Consider the following 21,581-nt stretch of genomic DNA (forward strand, 5'->3'; position numbering starts at 1 on the left):
AGAAACATACCAGGGGATTCCAATTCAATCCCATCAAGGTGGCATGTACCAATGCCATCTCACTAGTCCCAGTGATCAATTTCTGTTCACAATTGATCATAATGATAGGACTAAGAACCAAAGGGATCACATAAACAAGAATAGTGTCTGCAAATACTAGCTGATAGAATAACTTAACCTTTTAATTCAGTTTTTCTACAGACTTTTTGAAGTATCCTTGTACACCCACGAACTGCCACAACAAAAATAATGATCTGCAAATTGGTTAGGTTTTAAAGTTAGCATTATGTCTTCTATATCCTTAGTGATTTTTGTTGACTTCTTCTATCAGATAATAAGAAAGGGATATTGAAGTCTCTAATTATAATTGTAGATTTCTGTATTTCTCCTTGCAATTATCTCAATTTTGGTTCACGTGTTTTGATGTTGTCTTGTAAGTATATAAACATGTAGCATTGTCATATCATTGTGATCAGTTCGTCCCTTGCTATTTGTAACCATTTTTTCTGAGCATACATTTTAAGTCACACAATATATTTTTTACTACTTTCTGCTTTAAACAATTATCTTTTAGAATTGAAACACTAGAAAGGTGTTTTATATTAGCCAATGAAGTTATTTCAAATGCTTTTCATTCCTTTGTTTGATCAAGATTTTTGTGGTGCTACTTTTACTTGTACTTGAAGAGTTTTCTTTAATATTTCTCGATAGTCCAGTCTGCTGTTGATGAATTCTTGTAGCATTCATGCCTGTAATATTTTCATTTTACCTTTTTCTTGGGTGGAGAATTCTACATTGACTGTTTTTCATTCACTCTAAAATTTTGCTCTACCATCTTGCTTGCTTTGTTTTCAATGAGAATTTCTTTGTCAACCTTTATGCTTCAAAAAGTGTCTTTCCTTCTATGCCTGCCTTTAATATTTTCTCTTCATTGTTTCATATATTACCACGTTTCTTCTGTTTAGGTTAATTGGGCTTCTTGGAATTTGCTGTATGAATTTTGGAAATTTTTTAGCTGGTTTTCAAATATTTGTACTATCACCTCTCTTTCTGGAACTTGGATTTTGTATAATTGGACTTTTTGAAGCTACTGCGCTAATGCTGTTTATCCCTACCTCCTCCCCCACCCCCAGTCTCTTTATTCCCCACTCTTATTTTGGATAGTTTCTTATACTGTATCTTCAAGTTCACTAATCTTTTTCAGAAATGTTAACCCATCCTTTTATCTCCCATGCTTGCATGGTCTACTGTTTTATTGTCCTTGTCCACAAATTGGATCATCTACATCATTGATTTCTTCTCTTTAAGAATTATGCTTCTCTATTTATTTACATGTCCAGTAATTTTTGAATGGATGTCACACATATATGAATTACACTTTAATATTTTTCTATCAATATTTTTGAGCTTTGTTATGGAATACATTTAAGTTATTTGGAAAATATTTCTTCTAGTCTTTTAAACTTTTTGTGGAACCACTTTGTAGGATTTATGATAAAGCTGATTTTACTCCACTAGTGACATGAGACTATTCTGACTTCTCTACCCAAAGGACTGTGAATTATGAGGATTTGCACTTCAGCTGCTAATGAACTATTCTTTCTATCATATATGGGGATCTTTCTCTCAATCCTTCCAGAAGGTTCTTTCCTGGCCGTTAGTATTTGTAAGATTGCTGTAACAAGTAGCCACAAACTGAATGGCTTTAAACAACAGAAATCGATTTATTCATAGTTCAGGAGGCCAGAATCCAAAGATGTTGGCACAATTCGTTCCCTTTCGAGGCTCTGGGGAAGAATCTGTTCCATACCTCTCAGTATTCCTTGGCTTATAGGTAAAACACTGCAATCTGTTCTATCTTGATATTGCTACTTTTGTGTCCCAGTATTTATCCTGTTCTTGGGCATAATAAAGACACCAGTCAGGAACAGGAATTTGGCACCTAAAATCAAATGAAGGGAGCCTCCTTGAAGAGAGTTCAGTACCTAGGTGAAGTGTTTTTAGTAAGTGGAACACCAAGTGGCTACCCAGACTGACCCCAGCAGTATAACTGGATTGAGAAGTAGAGCTGGGATGCTTAGGAACTCTGAAGCAGAATAGGGTTAGAGTTAGTGGGATTTAACACTAGAAGAAGAAAACTGAGAAAAAGAATTTGAATGATCTTCAGAGGGTCTCTCTCAGTTTTCAATACTAAGAATTTCTTATAACATATATTCATATGTGAGGACATACCCAAGGTCAGTGTAACAAGTTGTCGTGTTTCCCCAGAATGCGTATCTGCTCAGAACTTAGAATCTTTTTTACCCACTTAGTTAATTAACATGAGATTATAGTAGATTGGGGTGGGCTCTCTAAATCTAATCAATGATTGGTACCTTTTAAAATAACTTTAATTATTTGAAAGGCAGAGCAAGAGAGACATTCCACCCACTGGTTTACTCACGGATGCCTGCAGCAGGTGGGGCTGGGATAGGCCAAAGCTAAGAGCTCTTAACCTCATCCACACGTTGGTAGCAGGAACTCAGGTATTGGGCCATCATCTGCTGCCTTCCAGGATGCACATTAGAAGGAGGATGGATCAGAAGCAAAGGCAGAGCTCCATCTCAAGCACTCTGGGATGTGGATGTCCCAAGTGGGAGCTTAAGAACCCACTGCGCCACATTGCCCCCCCTGCTTTATAGAGTTTTTTAAAAATTTTAATCAGAAGTTCATAATTTAATGAAAGCATTCTACCATTTTATTGTAGTATGTGTTCTGAATTTGTCTCATTATATACTAGAAATAGATCATCTGCTTGCACATCAAACAGTTCTTCATAAATGGCATCATTTTGTACCATAGGTAAACTCTAAAGTATCCATAATTTATATTTGATCTTAGTTTAATGAGATACATATATTATTTTTAATATTGTTCAGTATTATATGGGTTGCATCCGTTTCGTGTTTAAAAAATGTTTAAAATTCTTTTTCATTTTCTGTACAGGTTTGATAACCCAGCTGCTGTAAGCCCAACTCCTACAAGGCAGCTAACTTTTAACTACCTCCTTCCAGTGAATGCTTGGCTTCTGTTAAATCCTTCAGAGCTTTGCTGTGATTGGACTATGGGGACAATACCACTTATAGAGTCATTTCTAGATATTCGAAATCTTGCCACATTTATATTCTTTTGTCTTCTGGGAACTCTGGGAGTATTCAGTCTCCGATACCCTGGTGATTCTTCTAAGACTGTTTTAATGGTATGAAACTTTAGGTTTTTAGACTCTGTTACATTTGGTTGATTAAATAAGTGGCTAGCTTTAATTCATCCAAAGAATTTCTTTAAAGATTTATTTTATTTATTTGAAAGACAGTTACAGAGAGAGGTAGAGACAGAGAGAGAGGTCTTCCATCTGCTGGTTCACTCCTCAAATGGCTGCAATGGCCAGAGCTGAGCCAATCTGAAGCTTCTTTATTTCTCCCTTGTGGATATAGGGGCCCAAGGACTTGAGTCTTTCTCCACTGTTTTCTCAGACGCACTAGCAGAGTGCTGGATCAGAAGTGGAGCAGTTTGGACCCGAAACAGTGCTCATATGGGATGCCTACACTTCAGGCCAGGGCTTTAACCTGCTGTTCCATAGTGCTGGCCCTCAAAGAGTCTTTCTTAAAAGAAGTATGCTTTGGGGCAGGTGCTGTAGCATCGCAGGTGGGGCCACGGCCTGCAGTCCCAAAATCCCATGTGGGCGCCAGTTCAAGTCCCAGCTGCTCCACTTCCGATCCTGCTCTCTGCTATGGCCTGGGAAAGCAGTGGAAGATGGCCCAAGTCCTTAGGCCCCTGTACCTGCAGGGCAGACCCAAAAGAAGCTCCAGGCTCCTGGCTTCAGGTCAGTGCCGCTCTGGCCGTTGCGGCCACTTTAGGATTGAACCAGCAGATGGAGGCCCCCCCCACCCCCAAATCTCTCTCTGCCTCTCTGTAACTCTGCCTTTCAAACAAAGAAATAAATCTATAAAAAAAAAAGTATGCTTCATTCAAAAGCATCCCAATTCTTAAACTTACTTAGTTAATCATAAAATTATATAGCAGAATTTAATTTGCAGGTGTAAGTTGATGTATACATTCTACATGTAAGATGAAAATGTAATTACGAATTTCCCTAATTTGGTAGGAACTCTGAAATCATGAAGCATCTCTCTTGTCTTCGTTTTCTTTTAAACTTTTAGAATAAATGGATAATATTGTGTTCTTACTTGTTTTTCTGCCACAGAGAGTAGTATCATATAGTTCTCATTAACAAAGTTGTCAGCTCTTACTGTGGTCAGAGACCTCTGCACACATGAAAAGCCATTTTTTTGTTGTCATTTTCTGAACTGTTTCTTGGTAATTTTTTACTCTGCCTCCACTCATAGTTCTCTTAGTTGTTATTATCATCCTGCAGCAGCCTTCTTTATGTTTAAATTACTATTCTTCGTAGTGTTAAAAATGTTTCATCAGTACATTGTCTAAATAAAATGATAAAGGTATTTGGATTTGAGTGTTGAATGTCCTTACATTTTTTTAACTTAGTAAACTATCTTTTTCTTTCTAGGCACTTTCTTTAATGGCATTACCATTTATTCCTGCATCGAACCTTTTTTTTCCAGTTGGATTTGTTGTTGCTGAGCGAGTATTATATGTCCCTAGCATGGGATTCTGTATTTTGGTAGCACATGGATGGCAGAAAATTTCAAACAAAAGGTGAATCTTTATATTAGTTTGTTTACTGCTTACTAACAATAAAATGAACTGTGACCCTAAAGTTTTAAATCCATATTTAGTTCAGTTTTATAAATCATACTTTTATGTCTTTTGGTTTTCATCTAGATAGTTTTCTGCCTCTAATTCAGATTAAGAAAGCTCCATAGCACCTACTCATCCTGTGTTCTTTATCCTATTAATATAATTTTATTTTACAACCTGAGATGGAACAAACTTTGAGTCAGACCCAGATGAAAATAGTATATTTTTAAGGCTGGAGTCACAAATGACAATTACTATTTCCTTATGCAGTGAAATGCTAGTCATCCTACATAAGTGAGTCATATGGAATAAATACATGAAAAGTGTGTATTGTAAGCAGTTTATAATTTCTTGCTAGCAAAATTATCTTCATAATATTTGTATCCTAGTTGCCTTAAATTAGTAGTTATGGAGCAGTATACTTAGAAACTCAAATTGTAGCATGTATTTTCTCATTGTACACAATGCTGTACTGCTAAAATTGTCAAATCAAATTTTTAGTGGTCAATTAATACTAATGTAAAAATAGTAATTTGGATTAGCAACTTGAAAAAGAAGTGATAACATTTCTCACTTTTTTATTTTTCCAGTCATTCTTCAATCCACAGGATTCTGACTTGTGTCCACATTATTATGTTAAAACATGTAACAAATCACCTTCTGGTAGATACATCCAATTAGCAGTTTTATTTAAAACTTATTTCCCTGATGTCACATAAAGTATCTCTTCTGATTCTGTTCTATTTCTGTTCATTTCTGCTCTGATTCTGCTTGCTGTACCCTTACCTTGAATATTTGTATTTCTCAGGTTTACTCATAGCTTCATTTGTCACACTGCATATGCTTCATAGATGATCTCTTTCATGTCTACAGTTTTCAGTACCATGTCTCAAACCTCTTTTCTTAGCTCTACCCATATATCCAATTATAATCACTACTAATTCTTTGTACTTTTAGATTTGTTTTCCCATTAAATTTTCCTACTCCTTAACTGCCTTTTGCAGATGTGAGAGTTGAAATTCATACAGGTCACCTGAGTTACCCAAGGTCACAAAGCTAGTAAACAGCAGATTGAAATGTGTACTTAACTGCTTCTAATGACCATGTTCTTTCTGATCCATACTCCCTTGTTATGTTGAAGTGCATCTATCAAAATGAAAGAAATTGAACCTTGTTAACTGGGGCAGAAACTCAGATCATTTAGTATTAATTCATAGATCATGAGAGAATAACAATTTGCCTGAAGTTTTATAAGTAATTTGCATCTATTTTATAAGGAGTTAATTTTACTTTGAGTAGATAGGCAATTCTAGCATTAAAGTATAAGATTATTCTAAGAGTGTCATGATAGTTCATTGTAAAACTTGTAAGCAAAAACCATTTCAAAATACAGCTAATGTTAAGATTGGAGCTTTGGAAACTCAATTAAGAATACTTAAGAGCTGGCTATTTGGCCCCACAATTAAGGCACCTGTGTTGCCTGTGCTGGATGCCTGACTCTGCCTCCTGACTCCAGCTTTCTGCTGATGCAGACTCTGGGAGGCAGTGGTGATTCAGTTCCTGTCTCCAGGCTTTTATCCTACGTTAGCTGTGACCATTGTAGGCATCTGAGGAGTGAAGTAACAGATGGTAGCTATGTCTGTATTTTTTGCCTCTCAAATGAATTTTTTTTTGACAGACAGAGTTAGACGATAAGAGACAAAGGTCTTCCTTCCGTTGGTTCACCCCTCAAAAGGCCGCTATGGCCCGCACGCTGCGCCGATCCGAAGCCAGGAGCCAGGTGCTTCCTCCTGGTCTCCCATGCGGGTGCAGGGCCCAAGCACTTAGGCCATCCTCCACTGCCTTCCTTCCCGGGCCACAGCCGAGAGCTGGACTGGAAGAGGAGCAACCGGGACAGAACCGGCGCTCCAACCAGGACTAGAACCTGGAGTGCCGGCACTGCAGGCAGAGAATTAGCCTAGTGAGCCGCTGCACCGGCTCAAATAAAAAAAAAAAAAAAAAAATCTAAAATTACTAAAGTTGTAGGTTTTGGCACAAAGTATTCTTAAGTATTAAAAGTCATCTTGTCATTTAATCTACTATTAGAATATATGGTTGGCCCTCCATATCCATGGGTTCTGCTCCTGTGGATTCAACTCAGGGTATATCAGAAATACTCAGGGAATAAAAGAATGTGCTGAACATATACAGACTTTCTTTTTCTTGTTCTGTACACAGTGTAGTATAACAGTCATTTACATAAAATTTACCTTGTATGAGGTATTATAAATAATACCTTGTCATGCTTTTAACATAAAGCAAAATATTCATAGGTTACATAAAAATACTACACCATTTTATATAAGATACTTGTGCATCTGCAGATTTCGGTATCCACAGGGAGCCCTGGAACCAGTCCCCCACAGATACCAAGGGACTGCTCTATAATGTAATGGAAGTCTGCATTGGAAGGTCATATTTAATTTTTTTTTATTTTCATCTAAAGTTGGATGCTTATTGGAATGAATTAGAATAAAATCAGGCATGATATTTAGGAACACTTAATATATTTCTTATCTTTGAGAACAAAGGTAAAATGTCTTTGGTAAAATAGATAATGTTTTGTTTTGCTTTTTCTTTTAAACAGTGTATTTAAAAAACTGTCTTGGGTTTGTCTGTCTATGGTGATATTCACTCATGCCTTAAAAACCCTTCACAGAAATTGGGATTGGGAGTCTGAATATACATTGTTTATGTCAGCCTTGAAGGTAAAGTATTGTTCAGGATAAAGCAAAGTATACCACAGTAATTTCTTGTAGCTGTTTTAAGTTATCTTACTGCATTTGCAATTAGATACTTAAATATTAAAACTGTTACTGAAACATTAATGAAAATAATTTTTATTTTATTTAATGTATAACCAAAAGTTCTAAATAATACTTAACTGTATGTCCAAAGCATATGAGTAATTCTCTAAAAACTCATGGAAAATGGAATTATATGTGTTATATATATAATTATATATATTATAATGTTTATTATAGTACAAAAGAACTTTTTTTGTTTTCTCATAATATACACTTTTCATGAACTTTTAGAAGACTCCCTCAGGCAGTTATTAGAATGTATAAAATGATAAAAATGTTCAAATCAAAATAGTAGATTCCATTGGTTCTTTTTATTTTTCTTAAAATTTATTTATGTGAAAGTCAGAGTTAATGCAGAGAGAGAAGGAGAGGCAGAGAGGTCTTCCATCTGCTGGTCCACTCCCTTCACAGCCACAACAGCCAGAGCTGCACCAATCCAAAGCCAGGAGCTGGGAGCTTCTTCTACGTCTCCCACTCAGGTGCGGGGGCCCAAGGACTTAGGCTATCTTCTACTGCTTTCCCAGGCCAGAACAGAGAGCTGGATTGGTAGTGGAGCAGCCAGGACTTGAACTGGCACCCATATGGGATGCCAGCACTGCAGGCAGCAGCTTTACCCACTGTGCCACAGTGCTGGTTCCTCCATTGGTTCTTAAGATGGGCATTTTTACTTTTTAATATTTATGAAACAGGATAACTCTTACAGTGAAAAATCTTACAGTTAAAATAGTATCCTTTTTTTTTTCTTGGTGGTATGTAAAGTCATCGTGAGTCTTATAATTGAGAGCAACTTAAATTCAGTATAAAATCCATAGTGAAAAATGGCACCCTACTGTTAGGAGGGTAATAAATGGTTACAATACTATAGGAAACAGGAAAAACAGAAAGCAGTAACATTTCTGTAGAATATATAAATCAGAAGAAGAACTTTTGAAGAAAACACAAATTTGGATGGACTTTGGCCTATTGGTTAAGACTCACATCCCCTATCAGTGTACCTAGATTTAGTTCCTGGCTTTAGCTCCTAACTCTAGCCTCCTGCTAATGCAGAACATTGGATCAGCAGTGGTGGCTCAAGTAGTTGAGTTCCTGCCATCCATATAAGAGAACTGGATCGTTTCCCTGGCTTCAGGCTGAGCCAGCACTAACCATTTTGAGCATTTGGAGAGCAAAACAGCTGATGTCACTTTTGTCTCTCTGCCTCTTAAATGAATTAAACACACTCACACAAATTTGATTCTTGTAATGATGATCAGCCAAGATTTTTTCAGGTTCTCCTTTACCAGTGATTCTATTCAAATCACTAAATATTTAATTCCTTTGGCTTTTTTTTTTTTTTACTTTCCTTGGCCTAGCTTTATTAAATTCCTGCCTCATTCCAACAGTCTGTGTGGCTTCTTGATTTGACAGCTACTTAAAATCAGATGTACTTACTTAGTAGCTCCATTCCTTCTCTAGCACAGAAATCTTCAAATAAGTGTGAACTGTTTATCATGCTTGTTAATACACACTCCAAGGATACCAGTGAGCTCCATAATTTTCAGGAATTTTGCATATCATTCCCATGATAGTGATTGAAACATACAACCCTATCCACTGCTAGTTCTTTGTTGAGTATCATGCTTTAGCATGCCTGAACTCTGAAAGCACAAAATAAACATTAGTACCAGGGATTGCATTACCATATTAGATAATGTAAATAGCTTTAAATATCAAGTTTATAATTTCCTAAAAATAAAACATTAATGCAATGTTTAAATATATTTTTATATTCTAATACATTTTCTCCTAAAAGAATAGAAATAGACCCAGGCTTTCAAACAGCATGAAACACTAATCGTTCAAATCCTAATGTAAATAATGGTGTTTGGCAGAGTGGTTAAGCCACTTGGGGTGTCCACATCCCATATCAGAGTGCTGGGTTTCAAGTCCCCATTCTGCTTTCTAGTCCAGCTTCCTGCTAACATGCACCTTGGAGGCAGCAAGTGATGGCTCAGGTACTTGGGTTCCTGCTACCCACAGGGGAGACATAATCTCAGTTTCAGGTTCTTGGCTTCAGTGTGCTTTAGCCCTGGCTGTTGTGGGCATATGGAGAGTAAAAATAGAGGATCTCTTTCTGTTTTTGTGTATCTTTTCATCTCCCTACCTTTCAAATAAAATGAAATTGAAGCCTACACTGTAGCAAAAGAAAACATGTATAAATTAGACTGCTGTGATTTTAGTATGTTGATTTCAAAAGGGAGGGGAGGGTAAATTTGATGAAATAGTCTTTATTTGGCTCCTTCCTAACTACTAGAGACATCTCCATGGAATATTCTATTCCTAATAGTGTACCAAATAAATATCTGTGTGAACTGCAGCCAGGTAAGTTTTAGTTGTAACTCATTTTTATTTGTACTTGTATTTAAGGTAAATAAAAATAATGCCAAATTATGGAATAATGTAGGACATGCACTGGAAAATGAAAAAAACTTTGAAAGAGCTTTGAAATACTTCTTACAGGCCACCCATGTTCAGCCAGGTAAGCATTGTTAATTAATAAATTAATGGATAGTTTCTTTTCTTTTAAAAACTTGATTATGTTTGGGGATAATAAGGTAGAGTTTGTGACTTGAATACTAGTGTTTTATAACTTTGTTCATTTTGAAATGCACTCTGTATGTAAGAGTTACTTCTATCAGACGTATGAGGAATTTTTTAGCATAGTTTTTGGGTGGCATAACTAAGCATTTTTGCTGAAGTAATGGTACTAGTATGAAGTGGTAGTGGTGTGAATAAAGAGATCAAGAGAAAATAAGGTAATAGGGTTATGGTTTTTGTTTTTAGGTGGGAAAGAAACAAAAGCATGGGTGAGACTAACAGATGAGAAAAGTAGACTTTGAAGGTGGCTGAACAAATTAATCATTGTCCTTGAACAGATAGAATCTGTTCTATAGGATTAGGATTTCATTCAGTCTTCACAGCTGGTATTTAACCTGTGGTAACAGGGAAAATGTATTTTTATGGACATGAATATAGGCAGGTGTTTAGATGGCATAAAACAAGCTACTGAAGTTGTCTTCTGTTGGCTTGTTTTCTTAGTGAAATGGAAAGCAAAATCATCAGTAGGAGGGTATGGGGGAGGAAGTGTTGGAGATCCAAGAGTAGAGAATGTGAAGGATTCTTAAAAAACAATACTTTGCAAACTTTAATGTTTATAGTAATGCATGTTCTGATGTAGATTTAGAGCAAGTCCTGAAAATATGCATCTATAATAAACTCCCGAATGGTGCTTAAACCACAGTTGGAGAAGCAAAGATCTGGGAAATTAGAAGAGTGTATAGACTGGGAAGATGTAGTATAATTGCCAGGCAACTCTATTATTCTATTTGAAATAAGTAATACTTAATTTAAAACTAAACCAGTTGATGTAGTTACATGTTTTCTCCTGCTGTTGGTCATCCACGATAGTGATGTGCAGGCCTGGTGAACTTGGTTATATAGGTTGAGAATTTTTCCAGATGACTATTGCCAAGTAAGAAAGAGCTAAGGGAGTGAATATGTTGATATATAGAATCTGAACTGGTTAAGTAGGAATGTGAGGCAGGATGAGGAATGGAGGAAATTGTTGTTGGAGTATGTTGTAATTACAGCAGCAGTAATTTTCTGTAGGAGTGTAATTGGCATTTGAAATATGCAGAACTATATGACAGGATACGTGCCAAATAGGACCCCTACCCTCCAAATGCCATCTTTACTTTAAATTCAGAGTGACAAAACCAAGAATTAGCCCTGACACATTACTAGATGTCCTTGGAGGGATGTAAAGTGGTAGACACTGCCCCATTTTTTCTCATAGATATGACTATGACCACTTAATTAGTTAAGATAGAAAGGAGATTAGAGTCATCAGGATAAAGCACATCAATACAACAGTATTAGAGGGCTAGTGGGATTGGTAACGAACCAAGCAAGGGTACTGGATAATAGACTTTAATGGCCTGAGATTAGAGACACATTATTTTAGAAGAATTGATAATTATCTGAAAGTGACAATAAAGATCAAGGTGGACATCTACTCTTCTTCTAGACCCAGTGTTATGAAGGATTAGGCGAAGAACAATGTCACCATATAGAAGAAGTACAGGGTAGTCAGGTCTCCAGAACAAACCCAAAGTTCAGTTAGAGAAAGGTGTAGAGAGAAGGTTGTAGAAATAACAACTCTTGGTCTCACCTTCCTGTTTTACCTCCCACAGCCCTTTGTATAGTTTAATTTTTCTTGGCGTATGGGATACATATCCTGTACTTCTTACCCTTTGCCTTTGTGTTCTTCCTTGAATCTAAAATTTCTCTGTTTTCACTTCTTCTGAAACACTTGTCACCATCTTTTACAACCCATCTACAGGGCTTCTCTTCCAAAAAAGATCCCCTTTCATTCTGGCTAACAGCATGTATTTCTCATTTGTAAAGTCCATTACAACTTCCTCTCTAACTTTTTATGATTTTTGGCAATTTCTTATTTATTGCTTTCCTATATTTACTTAAATGTTAATTTATTAAAAGCAGTCATTTAAACTATGATGTACTTTTGGGGTAGCATGAGCATCTGTTTTATCTTTTACCCCATATCATCTAATAGAACCTTAATGTCACTAGTATGATAGTTTTAATTTTGAAAGTTTAGACTCATTTTAGGAGCTTTCAGAGAAGCAAAATCATCTTTGATATCAGACAGTTGGGAGCTTTGAGACTTAGAAGATGGAGCTGGCTTCTCCAGCCTCATCGTTGTCCTCTAAATTGTGATAGTAATTTTCTTTCTCACATCATTGTTGTAAAGACTAAATTGGATGTGTGTATATGCATATTCAGTTTTGTCTGGTGAGTAGTGTCCCTATCTCAGGATGTTGCAATTATAGGCATTTCATTCTTAAATGATTTCCCTTCATTGTTAACGGTTACTACTTGCTGAACCTGTTTCCTTCAATATGATTTCATTTTCACACTTTCAAATTTGCTGATTTTGTTAACCATGGGCTAGGAAAACAGTGCACCAGTTTATTAGAATTTATTATGAATAAAACAGGTCAACAGGAACACTGTGCCATTTAGATATACTTTGGCTTTTTTTTTTAAGCTATGTTCTTCAAAGATTTGGCAGGTGAACTGATGTGTTATTTGTTATTTTACTGCATTAGGACTAGATAATGAGAGGGGGTCAGACAGAAGTGACCAGGATAGGACTAAAATGGGACAGTTAGTGTGGAGACTCACTGAAAGCTCAGACTCTGGTGTCCTGCACACTTTTTGTCAAAATCAGTTCAGTCATCTTGAATTTTTCCATGCATACTATGTGATGTTTTGGTACATGTATGTTATCTAAATTTAGAATATTAACAGTATCTCTTGTTTTATATGGATTAAATTAAATATTGCTTAGAAAGGACTAAGGCCAGTTTCTAGCCCATATTGTATACTCAGTAATATGTACACTGGTTAATATTGATGGCATTATTTTCATTGAATCTGAGGAAGGAGGAGGCAAAGTGAAAAAAAGAGTGAATAGCAAATAGTTCTGTAGGTTTATTCATTCATTGAGCATAGATTTCAGAATTTACCATTTGTCACCCACTGTTTTAAGTGCTGTGGATCCAGCAGTGAGTGAAGCAAATTCCTTGCCCTCTCAAGAGTTCCCATTTTAAATAAAAAAGACAATAAATAGGTATATACAAATACATGAGGAGGAAGTGGTACCCAATAAACATACACAAATGTGCATGTACATACATATGCACATGTATTTATGAGGAAGTGACAAAACTATGAGAATAATAAAAGAGTATAGATTAAAAACTGGTCAGATAAAGGGTTTTTGGAGAAGTAGCATTCAATAGAAATGAGACTAAAATGAGGTGACAAACCATAGAAATATACTTTGATGAGGTAATTTTAGGATAACCAGCTTTGCAAATAGTGAAGAACAAGAATTTATAAACATTTTGCAGTAACCAAGACATTATTGAATTGCAGTTTTTAATAGCTGTCTTGAGTCATAATTGACATACAATAAGCTGTCAGTGTTGAAAGTTTATAACCTGATAAATTTTGGCATATATAAGAGCATCATCAAATCAAAATAATGAAAATATCCATTAGCTCCCCAAATTGCATGTGTCCTTTTTTAGTGCCTCCTCCTTAATGCACTAGACTCCAAGCCAAATTGAACTACTACATATCACTATAGAGCACGTTACTTTTTAAAAATTTTATATGAATGAAATCATGGTCAGTAGACTTCTTTTTCCCCCCTGACTTTTTCACTCTGCATAATTACTTTGGTACTCATTCATGTATGAGTCAGAAAACCATATCTTTATATGGCCAGATAATATTCTTTTCTGTAGATGTGCCACAGTTTATCAGTTTACCTGATATTCAGATCATTTTCAATTTGGCGTTGTTACAAATAAAGCTATTGCGAACATTCATACACCAATCTGTATGGATATTGGTTTTCATTTCTCTTGGATCAATAACTAGAAGATAAGTATGTTATATAATTTATGTATATTTAACTTTTTAAAGACTTACCAAATTGTTTTCCATGGAATGTATTTTATTTACATTTCTAGCAGCAGTATAGGAACATTCCATGTGTTTCTGGTTCTTCACTTGCTGAGAATATTTATTGTAAAAGGATATTAGATTTTGTCAAATTTTTTCTCCATCTATTAAGTTTTTTTAAATGCCTTTTTTCCATCTATTGATAATTTTTTTAGTCTGTTAAGATAGTGCATTAACAATAATTCTGGCCGGCGCCGCGGCTCACTAGGCTAATCCTCCGCCTTGCGGTGCCGGCACACCGGGTTCTAGTCCTGGTCGGGGCGCCAGATTCTGTCCCGGTTGCCCCTCTTCCAGGCCAGCTCTCTACTGTGGCCAGGGAGTGTAGTGGAGGATTTGGGCCCTGCACCCCATGGGAGACCAGGAGGAAGTGCCTGGCTCCTGGCTTCGGATCAGCATGGTGCGCCGGCCGCAGCGCGCCGGCCGTGGCGGCCATTGGAGGGTGAACCAATGGCAAAGGAAGACCTTTCTCTCTGTCTCTCTCTCTCACTGTCCTCTGCCTGTCAAAAAATAAAATAAAATAAAATAAAATAAAATAAAATAAAATAAAATAAAATAAAATAAAAAAACAATGATTCTATAAAGTTAAAATAACCACTTGATCATGACATATTGCTCTTTTTATATATTGTTGTATTTGATTTGCTAAAAACTTTTAGGTTTACTTCTCTATTAATGAGGGATTGACTTTATTTTTTTGTAATGTCTTTCTCTGGTTTTAGCATCAACTGATGGTAACCTTGTACTACTGCTTGAGAAGTATTCCCTCCTCTTCAATTTCTAAAAGGATTTATTTAGATCTAGTGTAATTTGTGCCATCAGGTTTGATGGACATCACTAGAGTTTACTTATATCTGTTTTACCATTAATCCCATCCGTTATTTTTCTAATCCTAGATTTTGTTTTCATTAGAAGATCTGGTTCTATGTCGTTGACAGGGTGTGTGTGTGTATGTATAAAAAGGCTCTTCAAAATGTTTATGGAAAATGCATTTTGTGAAAAAATTGTGCATGGATTTCAAAATTTTTACACCTAAATAAGCTGACCTTTATATCCTGTTTTCCTACAAAATTTTTGAAGTGCCCTCATGTACCAATGAATTTGATGTAGGTTATAAGAGGAAGTGAGACCTGAAAGATGACTCTTAGATTTATGTCCTGAAAAATTGTAACAGTACTATTTATGTTCTATCTTGCTTGGTGGTAGAGTATCAAAAGAGGGAAATCAAGAATCCTCTTTAGTTCCTGCTAGAAATATAGATGAAGATAGATAACTTGAAAGATAAAAGGTCAGGGTTAGATAGAAAAATTTGGAGTAATAAGATGATATTTGACACTTACAACAGCATAGAATTACATACAGTAGGATTTGTAACATTTTAAATTATATTGAAAATAATCGTGTGAAGGCTTTTGTTGCTTAGTCAGAATAAGTATATAAACTACATAGTGTTCTTTGACCAGGCGGAGTGCATATAGATGACCAATTGATTTTGATTATTTTGTTTTGATGATTATATGAGTTTTTAAAAATACCAGTCACAAAAGTTATAATTTCTCAAATGAAATTACACTTTCCACAGGCACTTTTAAAAGTCACATGTAGAGTTTTCTCAACAAACACCAAAATTCCCCAAGGATTTTTTTCTTGTTTTATTATTTTTCCTTGTTTTTTTTTTTTCTTCAATTTTTTCTTGAGATCAGTTGTTTCATTTTTATCTAAGTTTTAAAATCCTTGAAATTGTTCATATCCATAAACGATTGTGGACATCAACTTCAATTCTAATGCCATCAAGATGGGAATAATTTTTAAAGCATTCTTAGGAGTTCCCATGCATTTATAAATTTTTGCTTTTAGATAGACACAGTTATGTGAATAGAAAATATTGGAAAGCAACACAAATGACTGGACCATCAGTGTAAGAATGCTTAACTTTAGATTTTGGCAGCAGACACATTATTGGGCATAAACAGTTGCCTGATACTTGGCGGCCACATTTAGTGCATCTGTAGACAGGATGAGTAAGATCACTTGTGACCCAGTCATGTGTCTGATAACTAAAGTTGTTTCAAAGAAATAACTGTCAGGGATAGGATTGTGGTCATAGGTTACCGCTGGCTCCAGTGCCCTCATCCCATATGCATGCTGCTTCCTGTCCTGTCTGCTCCACTTCCAATCCAGTCCCTGATAATGCACCTAAGAAGGCAGTGGAAGGCGATTACAAGTGCTTGTGCCCCTGACACCTGCATGGGAGACCTGGATGGAGTTCCAGGATCCTGACTTTGGCCTGGCCCAGTCATGGCCACTGTGGCTCTTTGAGGGTTCAGCCAGTGGATCAAAGATCTCTTTCTCTCTCTGTGTCTTTCCAATAAATAAACTTTGAAAGAGAGAGAAAAGAAAAAGAAAAAAGGAAGGAAGGAAAGGAAGTCCTCAAACAAATGGTGAGTATGTTTCAAGATACATACAGCAGTTAGAATATGATATGGAAAAATCTGTGATTTCTTTTCATGATAAAGTCAGGGGACTACAGAGATTTGGTGCCAGTGTTTCTAATTAAATGAAATTCTAACTTTTTGGTAGAGGTTAGTGAAAATTAAAATGCAATTGTTCTCCTTGCCAGCTTTAGGGATCTGCATTCTCTCTCTGAATCACTTGGAAATGAGGAAGAAGAAACTATGTAAACAACTCTTTCAAAGAGATTTGCTAAGTAGAAGCTCAGAGATTTTAGCAATAGGATAAGCAGGATAACAGCTTGAACAAAGTCCTTAAGTAGGGAAAAGCAAAGGGATTCATTGCATAAGTACATTGATTATCCTTCAAGCAGTTAAGAAGTATAGGAGGGAAAGCAGACTGTATGTGTTATGCACACAGGTCTGTCTTAGTATTAAACATTCATACAGGTTAAGTTAACAGCTTTAACAGTGGAATGATAAGCAAGTTCCCTTCTGATTTCATTTCCCTGTTGAAAATAAGAAAATAATAGATTTTTTAGAAGAGAAAAGGAATGGAATTTTAGAAAAGTGAGTTGATTGAGGTAACCTAGTGTTGACATACTAGGGTACATTTGAGATTGTGAAGTTCTCATTCACCTTGAACTATAGACAGATTCCTTTATTCATGCTGCTTGTTTTTTAGTGTGCCAGAAAAGCAAGCTTATTCTTTAAAATTCTCTGAAACTCTTTATTCATTTGAATATCATGGATTTTGGCATTTTGCCTTTTCTTTCCCTTTTTCAAATTCAAGTTTATCTTAAAAGTATTAGTATTTCCCCTTCTGGAATTTAAAAACTTTTTAACTTACAGAAATATTTAGAAATTAGGCCATTCCTAAAAGATATCAAACTTCTGTCTTTGTTCTTTGAGCAAGTAGGGCTGCTTTACTCTAATGTCTGAAGTCTTCATTGATGACAGTATCACCTCTCTGTAATTCTAAGAACTTGATTCCAATGAGTGAAGTTTGTGTTATCTTTTATCTAAGTAGATAATCTCTTTCTTTCCTAAGTTTTTTATAAGCTGACTTCAGTAGTATTTTAAATACTCAGTTAACATAATTCTGTGATTTTATTTATCTAAACTTCATGTTTGTTTCTTCTTATATTTAGTAATGCAATGATTTTCACCTCTGACTTTATATCAAAATTGCTTAGAAACTTCTTAAAAACATGTTTTTGCAGATTCCATTCTTGAAGATTGTTTGATAAATAGAATTGGATGGGGCTAAGGTTCCTGAATATTTTTAAACTATGTATTCTGATTTTTAGCAGGAGCAGAAATGGCTTAGCTTAAACATTTTGTTTTGTTTTGTTTTGCTTGAGCCCCTCCTGACTCAATGGGACACAGCAGTGGATCTAAAAAAATAATAATTAGCTCTCTTGCCCTCAATCTTGTCCTTCCCCAGTTCTCTGACCAAACCTGTGCTGCATTTCCCAGATTTTGTGCAGTGCACACAATTGCCAGTCTGAAACATAATGTAGCAAGATCTTAGGACTGTTACTCTCCTCCTAGGGTAATGCCCAAGACATATATACTTGGCCCCTATGTGTCCTGGGAATTGCAGGCAGAGAACTATTCCACAATTGCAAAATCATCGATGTCACAGGCAAGTAGTAATCATAATTTGAAACTTGTCATGTCTGTTAGATATTCATGTTGAGTAAAATTGTCTGATTTAAGATCTTCTCCTTTCATTCTATCTGTATTCCAAACCTTTGAAATACTTATTAGTGTACAGTGAGTCCTCATATCTTTTTTATTTAAATATATTCTTTTCCATCACTAAATGAATTTGCTGGGGATTTTATTTTCCAGTACAGAAAATAACATTACTGTAGCCTTTTAAAATTTTAAATAAGTTAAACAGGAATTAATCAATATTTAAGAGAGATGGGCCACTGCTCGTACATAATATTATTGTTCTGAGAGTCTGTTATACTCTCATTATGCTCACTTTCACAAGAATTTTTTAAAACAACAAAGTTTTTCACAGTCTCTGTTCCCCTATGATGATGTGTGCTTGTTAGTTTTACTTAAAGTAATTCTGGGAATCATGACGCTCTTTTTCACTTACAGAGGTGAACCATCCATTTTTGAGTGGATTCCAATCTGTGAGATTAAAGAAATGCAAGCAAGCCTTAGTATAGGATAGTAAAATATACTGAAGAAAGGTGATATAAATTTCTTCATTATCTCTTTCTTCCCTTATGTCTTAACCATTCAAAGATCCATTCAGGTAGTTTTTTGTGTGTATTTTCTGTCCGTACAGTGCTTTAAGTAATTTTATAGTATACCATTGGTCATAAATTACACAAGTTATGTTAGAAGAACTTAAGGAAGCAGATCCTGTTTCCTGCTTTTGCATTTTCGCCTACTGTGTTCCTAAGAACATGTCTTTTCAGTAGTTGGCATTGAATATTATCTAGGATATTTGCCATCAGATGATTTTTTTAAATTTCAGATGATATTGGTGCCCACATGAATGTAGGAAGAACTTATAAAAATTTAAATAGAACCAAAGAAGCTGAAGAATCTTACATGATGGCTAAATCACTGATGCCTCAAGTGAGTTGTGATAATTTATCTATTGTGTCATGTCTATTAGAATGCATTATTTCAATCCAAAAAAAATACGATGAAATTATTTGATACATCTCTTGCTCTGTTTTTTCCATCGGTTGTTGTACAATGAATGATACAGGCACAAGATTCATTGGAAGATCTTATGCCCTTGACCAGTTAGCTATGTTATCAGTAAAGACAGTTTAATCTGGTTGCATTTTTTCAGTTTTAATAATAGTGAATAATAGTAATATTGCTAATGATTGGTAGATTAACACATAGTCCAGAAACATAGTTTGACCATATGATATCCTGAAGAATTGATTCAGTCCTAGAATATTGCAATTAAGTTGTATTCATTACAAGTTTATATGATATATAATTTTATCATATATAATTTATGATGTATATGGCAAATCTGGATCCTTATATATCATGTATAATAACATTCCCTTGACTGAGTCATTTAGTTAATTAGAGCATTTTATTTCACAGCTTAACCAGACAAGTGAGTTTTTAGTATTAATCTGAAATAAAATTAACAACTTTTTTGTCAAAGGAATGATCTTGCTTGATAATGTGAGTTGACAAAGTATACAAAATACACTAGACTGAGCGACAGGAGATCTGAGCTTTATTCTTGTTATGACATATAGTTAATAGATACTTTGACCTTTGAAAGTTTCATTTATCAGCCTTCATAAAATTATGAGTATTAATAAAAAGCTAACAGCAATCCATTGAGCTGGAATGAATGAACAACTATGTCCTTCAATGTCGTTATATTTTTGGTACTTTTTGTGAATACTACAGATGCTTTCTTATTCATTTTTATGATTTAATATAGTAATAAAACTGTTATTGTGATCTTCTTATATTTTCTGTCATTTTTAAATAAGACTAGGCATACTGACTTTTGACTTTTTTAATACCAAAATACCATGCATGTTATGAAAATACCTTTTCATCTAAACAGATTATTCCTGGTAAAAAATATGCAGCCAGAATTGCCCCTAACCACCTAAATGTGTATATCAATCTGGCCAACCTGATCCGAGCAAATGAGTCCCGACTGGAAGAAGCAGATCAGCTATACCGACAGGCAATAAGCATGAGACCTGACTTCAAGCAGGCATATGTTAGCAGGTATCAGTTACTTTTTATTTAATTTTAAAGCTGTCATTATGGAAGATTAAAGTTGGATCTGCATGTACATTTTGACCATTTTGACTGAATTGGCCTGTTTTTGTTTTAGTAGTCTTCCTTGGCAGCCAAGTTCCTAGAGGGACATAGTTTATTTTAAACTAATAGTCAGTAACTTGAAATTCACAAGAGACTCTAAATTAAAATAGCCAGCTTTGGTTTAAAGTGTAAGAAAGGATAGAGGAAGCTTCCCTTTCTCTGTTTCATTTTCTTCTCATCACCAGAAGCATTTTTTTTCTCTATTTACAGTACCTGATACTTATGTTTTATAATAGTTATTTGTATTATTTAACTCTCAGGACTTTTTAAAATAGATTTTCAGAACTGACTGGTTTTTCATGCTGTTGCTTCAAAGAAAACTTCTTTGTTGTTAGAAAAAGTTTTTTGGCCTCTAAGTGTTACCATTTGTATTATACCTGAGAAATAACAAAATTGTGTTTTGTAGCCTGATCCAGAAATCTAATCATAATTTATGCCATTGTTTTTTGTAGAAAATTGCATTCAAAATTTAAGCTTGTCAAATGAAATCTGTTTTTAAGTTTGGTTTTACCTTTGTTCAGGCTTACTTGTAATCCACTAAGTTTAGCAGGGTTGCATCTATAAATAAAATGTGTGAGGTTTAATACATGAAGATTTGTTAAATAATTTGTGCATTTAAAAATCACATTATGGACATTCATTCTGTAAGTTTTATATTCCTTTGCTTTCACTCCTGTGCTGAGTCCTATAGGAAAAGTAGTAATATAATAAAAACAACTTTGCTTGTATAACTACTTAAATGTGATGTCTACATATGTAACTTTTTTAAACAAAATGACTAAGTTCTATAAGAGAGAACAGAACCGTATTAAAAAGATTTTTCACACTGATTTTCATTCAATCTTCAGTTCTGATGTGTTTCACAAAGCTGTCTGTAGGTGACACTAGTGCTCTCCCACCTGACTGTATCAGCTTTTGAAATTTGAAGGATCATCTTATAAGAATCTATTAAAAAGGACTAACACATGAAGGGATTTCAAGTTTCAAATACTCTGCTTTTTTGCACAGTGAGAATTTTATCATAGAATGTAAGGTGAATTTCCCTCTTCTTATTGTATATATTTTTCTTCTTCAAATGCTGCTTACTTTA

The 21,581-nt window shown here is 35.1% G+C and overlaps 1 protein-coding gene across 5 annotated transcripts in view; it reads left to right on the top strand.

Annotated features, from left to right (window-relative positions):
• Positions 1-21,581, top strand: part of TMTC3 (transmembrane O-mannosyltransferase targeting cadherins 3) — a 49,618-nt gene that overhangs the window by 20,232 nt on the left and 7,805 nt on the right. For 3 of the 5 annotated variants that reach the window (XR_016216231.1, XR_016216232.1, XM_089307558.1), the window contains exons 7-13: positions 2,986-3,238; positions 4,565-4,713; positions 7,382-7,502; positions 10,008-10,119; positions 18,200-18,293; positions 19,149-19,252; positions 20,226-20,395. Coding sequence is in view for 3 of the 5 variants with exons in the window: in XM_089307558.1 (XP_089163684.1) it covers positions 10,108-10,119; positions 18,200-18,293; positions 19,149-19,252; positions 20,226-20,395 (380 nt within the window). In the remaining 2 variants the exon portion in view is untranslated. The remainder of the gene's footprint in view (positions 1-2,985; positions 3,239-4,564; positions 4,714-7,381; positions 7,503-10,007; positions 10,120-18,199; positions 18,294-19,148; positions 19,253-20,225; positions 20,396-21,581) is intronic. The other 2 variants (XM_008256872.5, XM_002711378.6) reach the window with 1 other exon arrangement.

Source organism: Oryctolagus cuniculus, chromosome 11 (genome assembly GCF_051225735.1).
Source record: "Oryctolagus cuniculus isolate XC-2025 breed Fujian yellow rabbit chromosome 11, ASM5122573v1, whole genome shotgun sequence".
In the NCBI taxonomy this organism is placed as follows: domain Eukaryota; kingdom Metazoa; phylum Chordata; class Mammalia; order Lagomorpha; family Leporidae; genus Oryctolagus; species Oryctolagus cuniculus.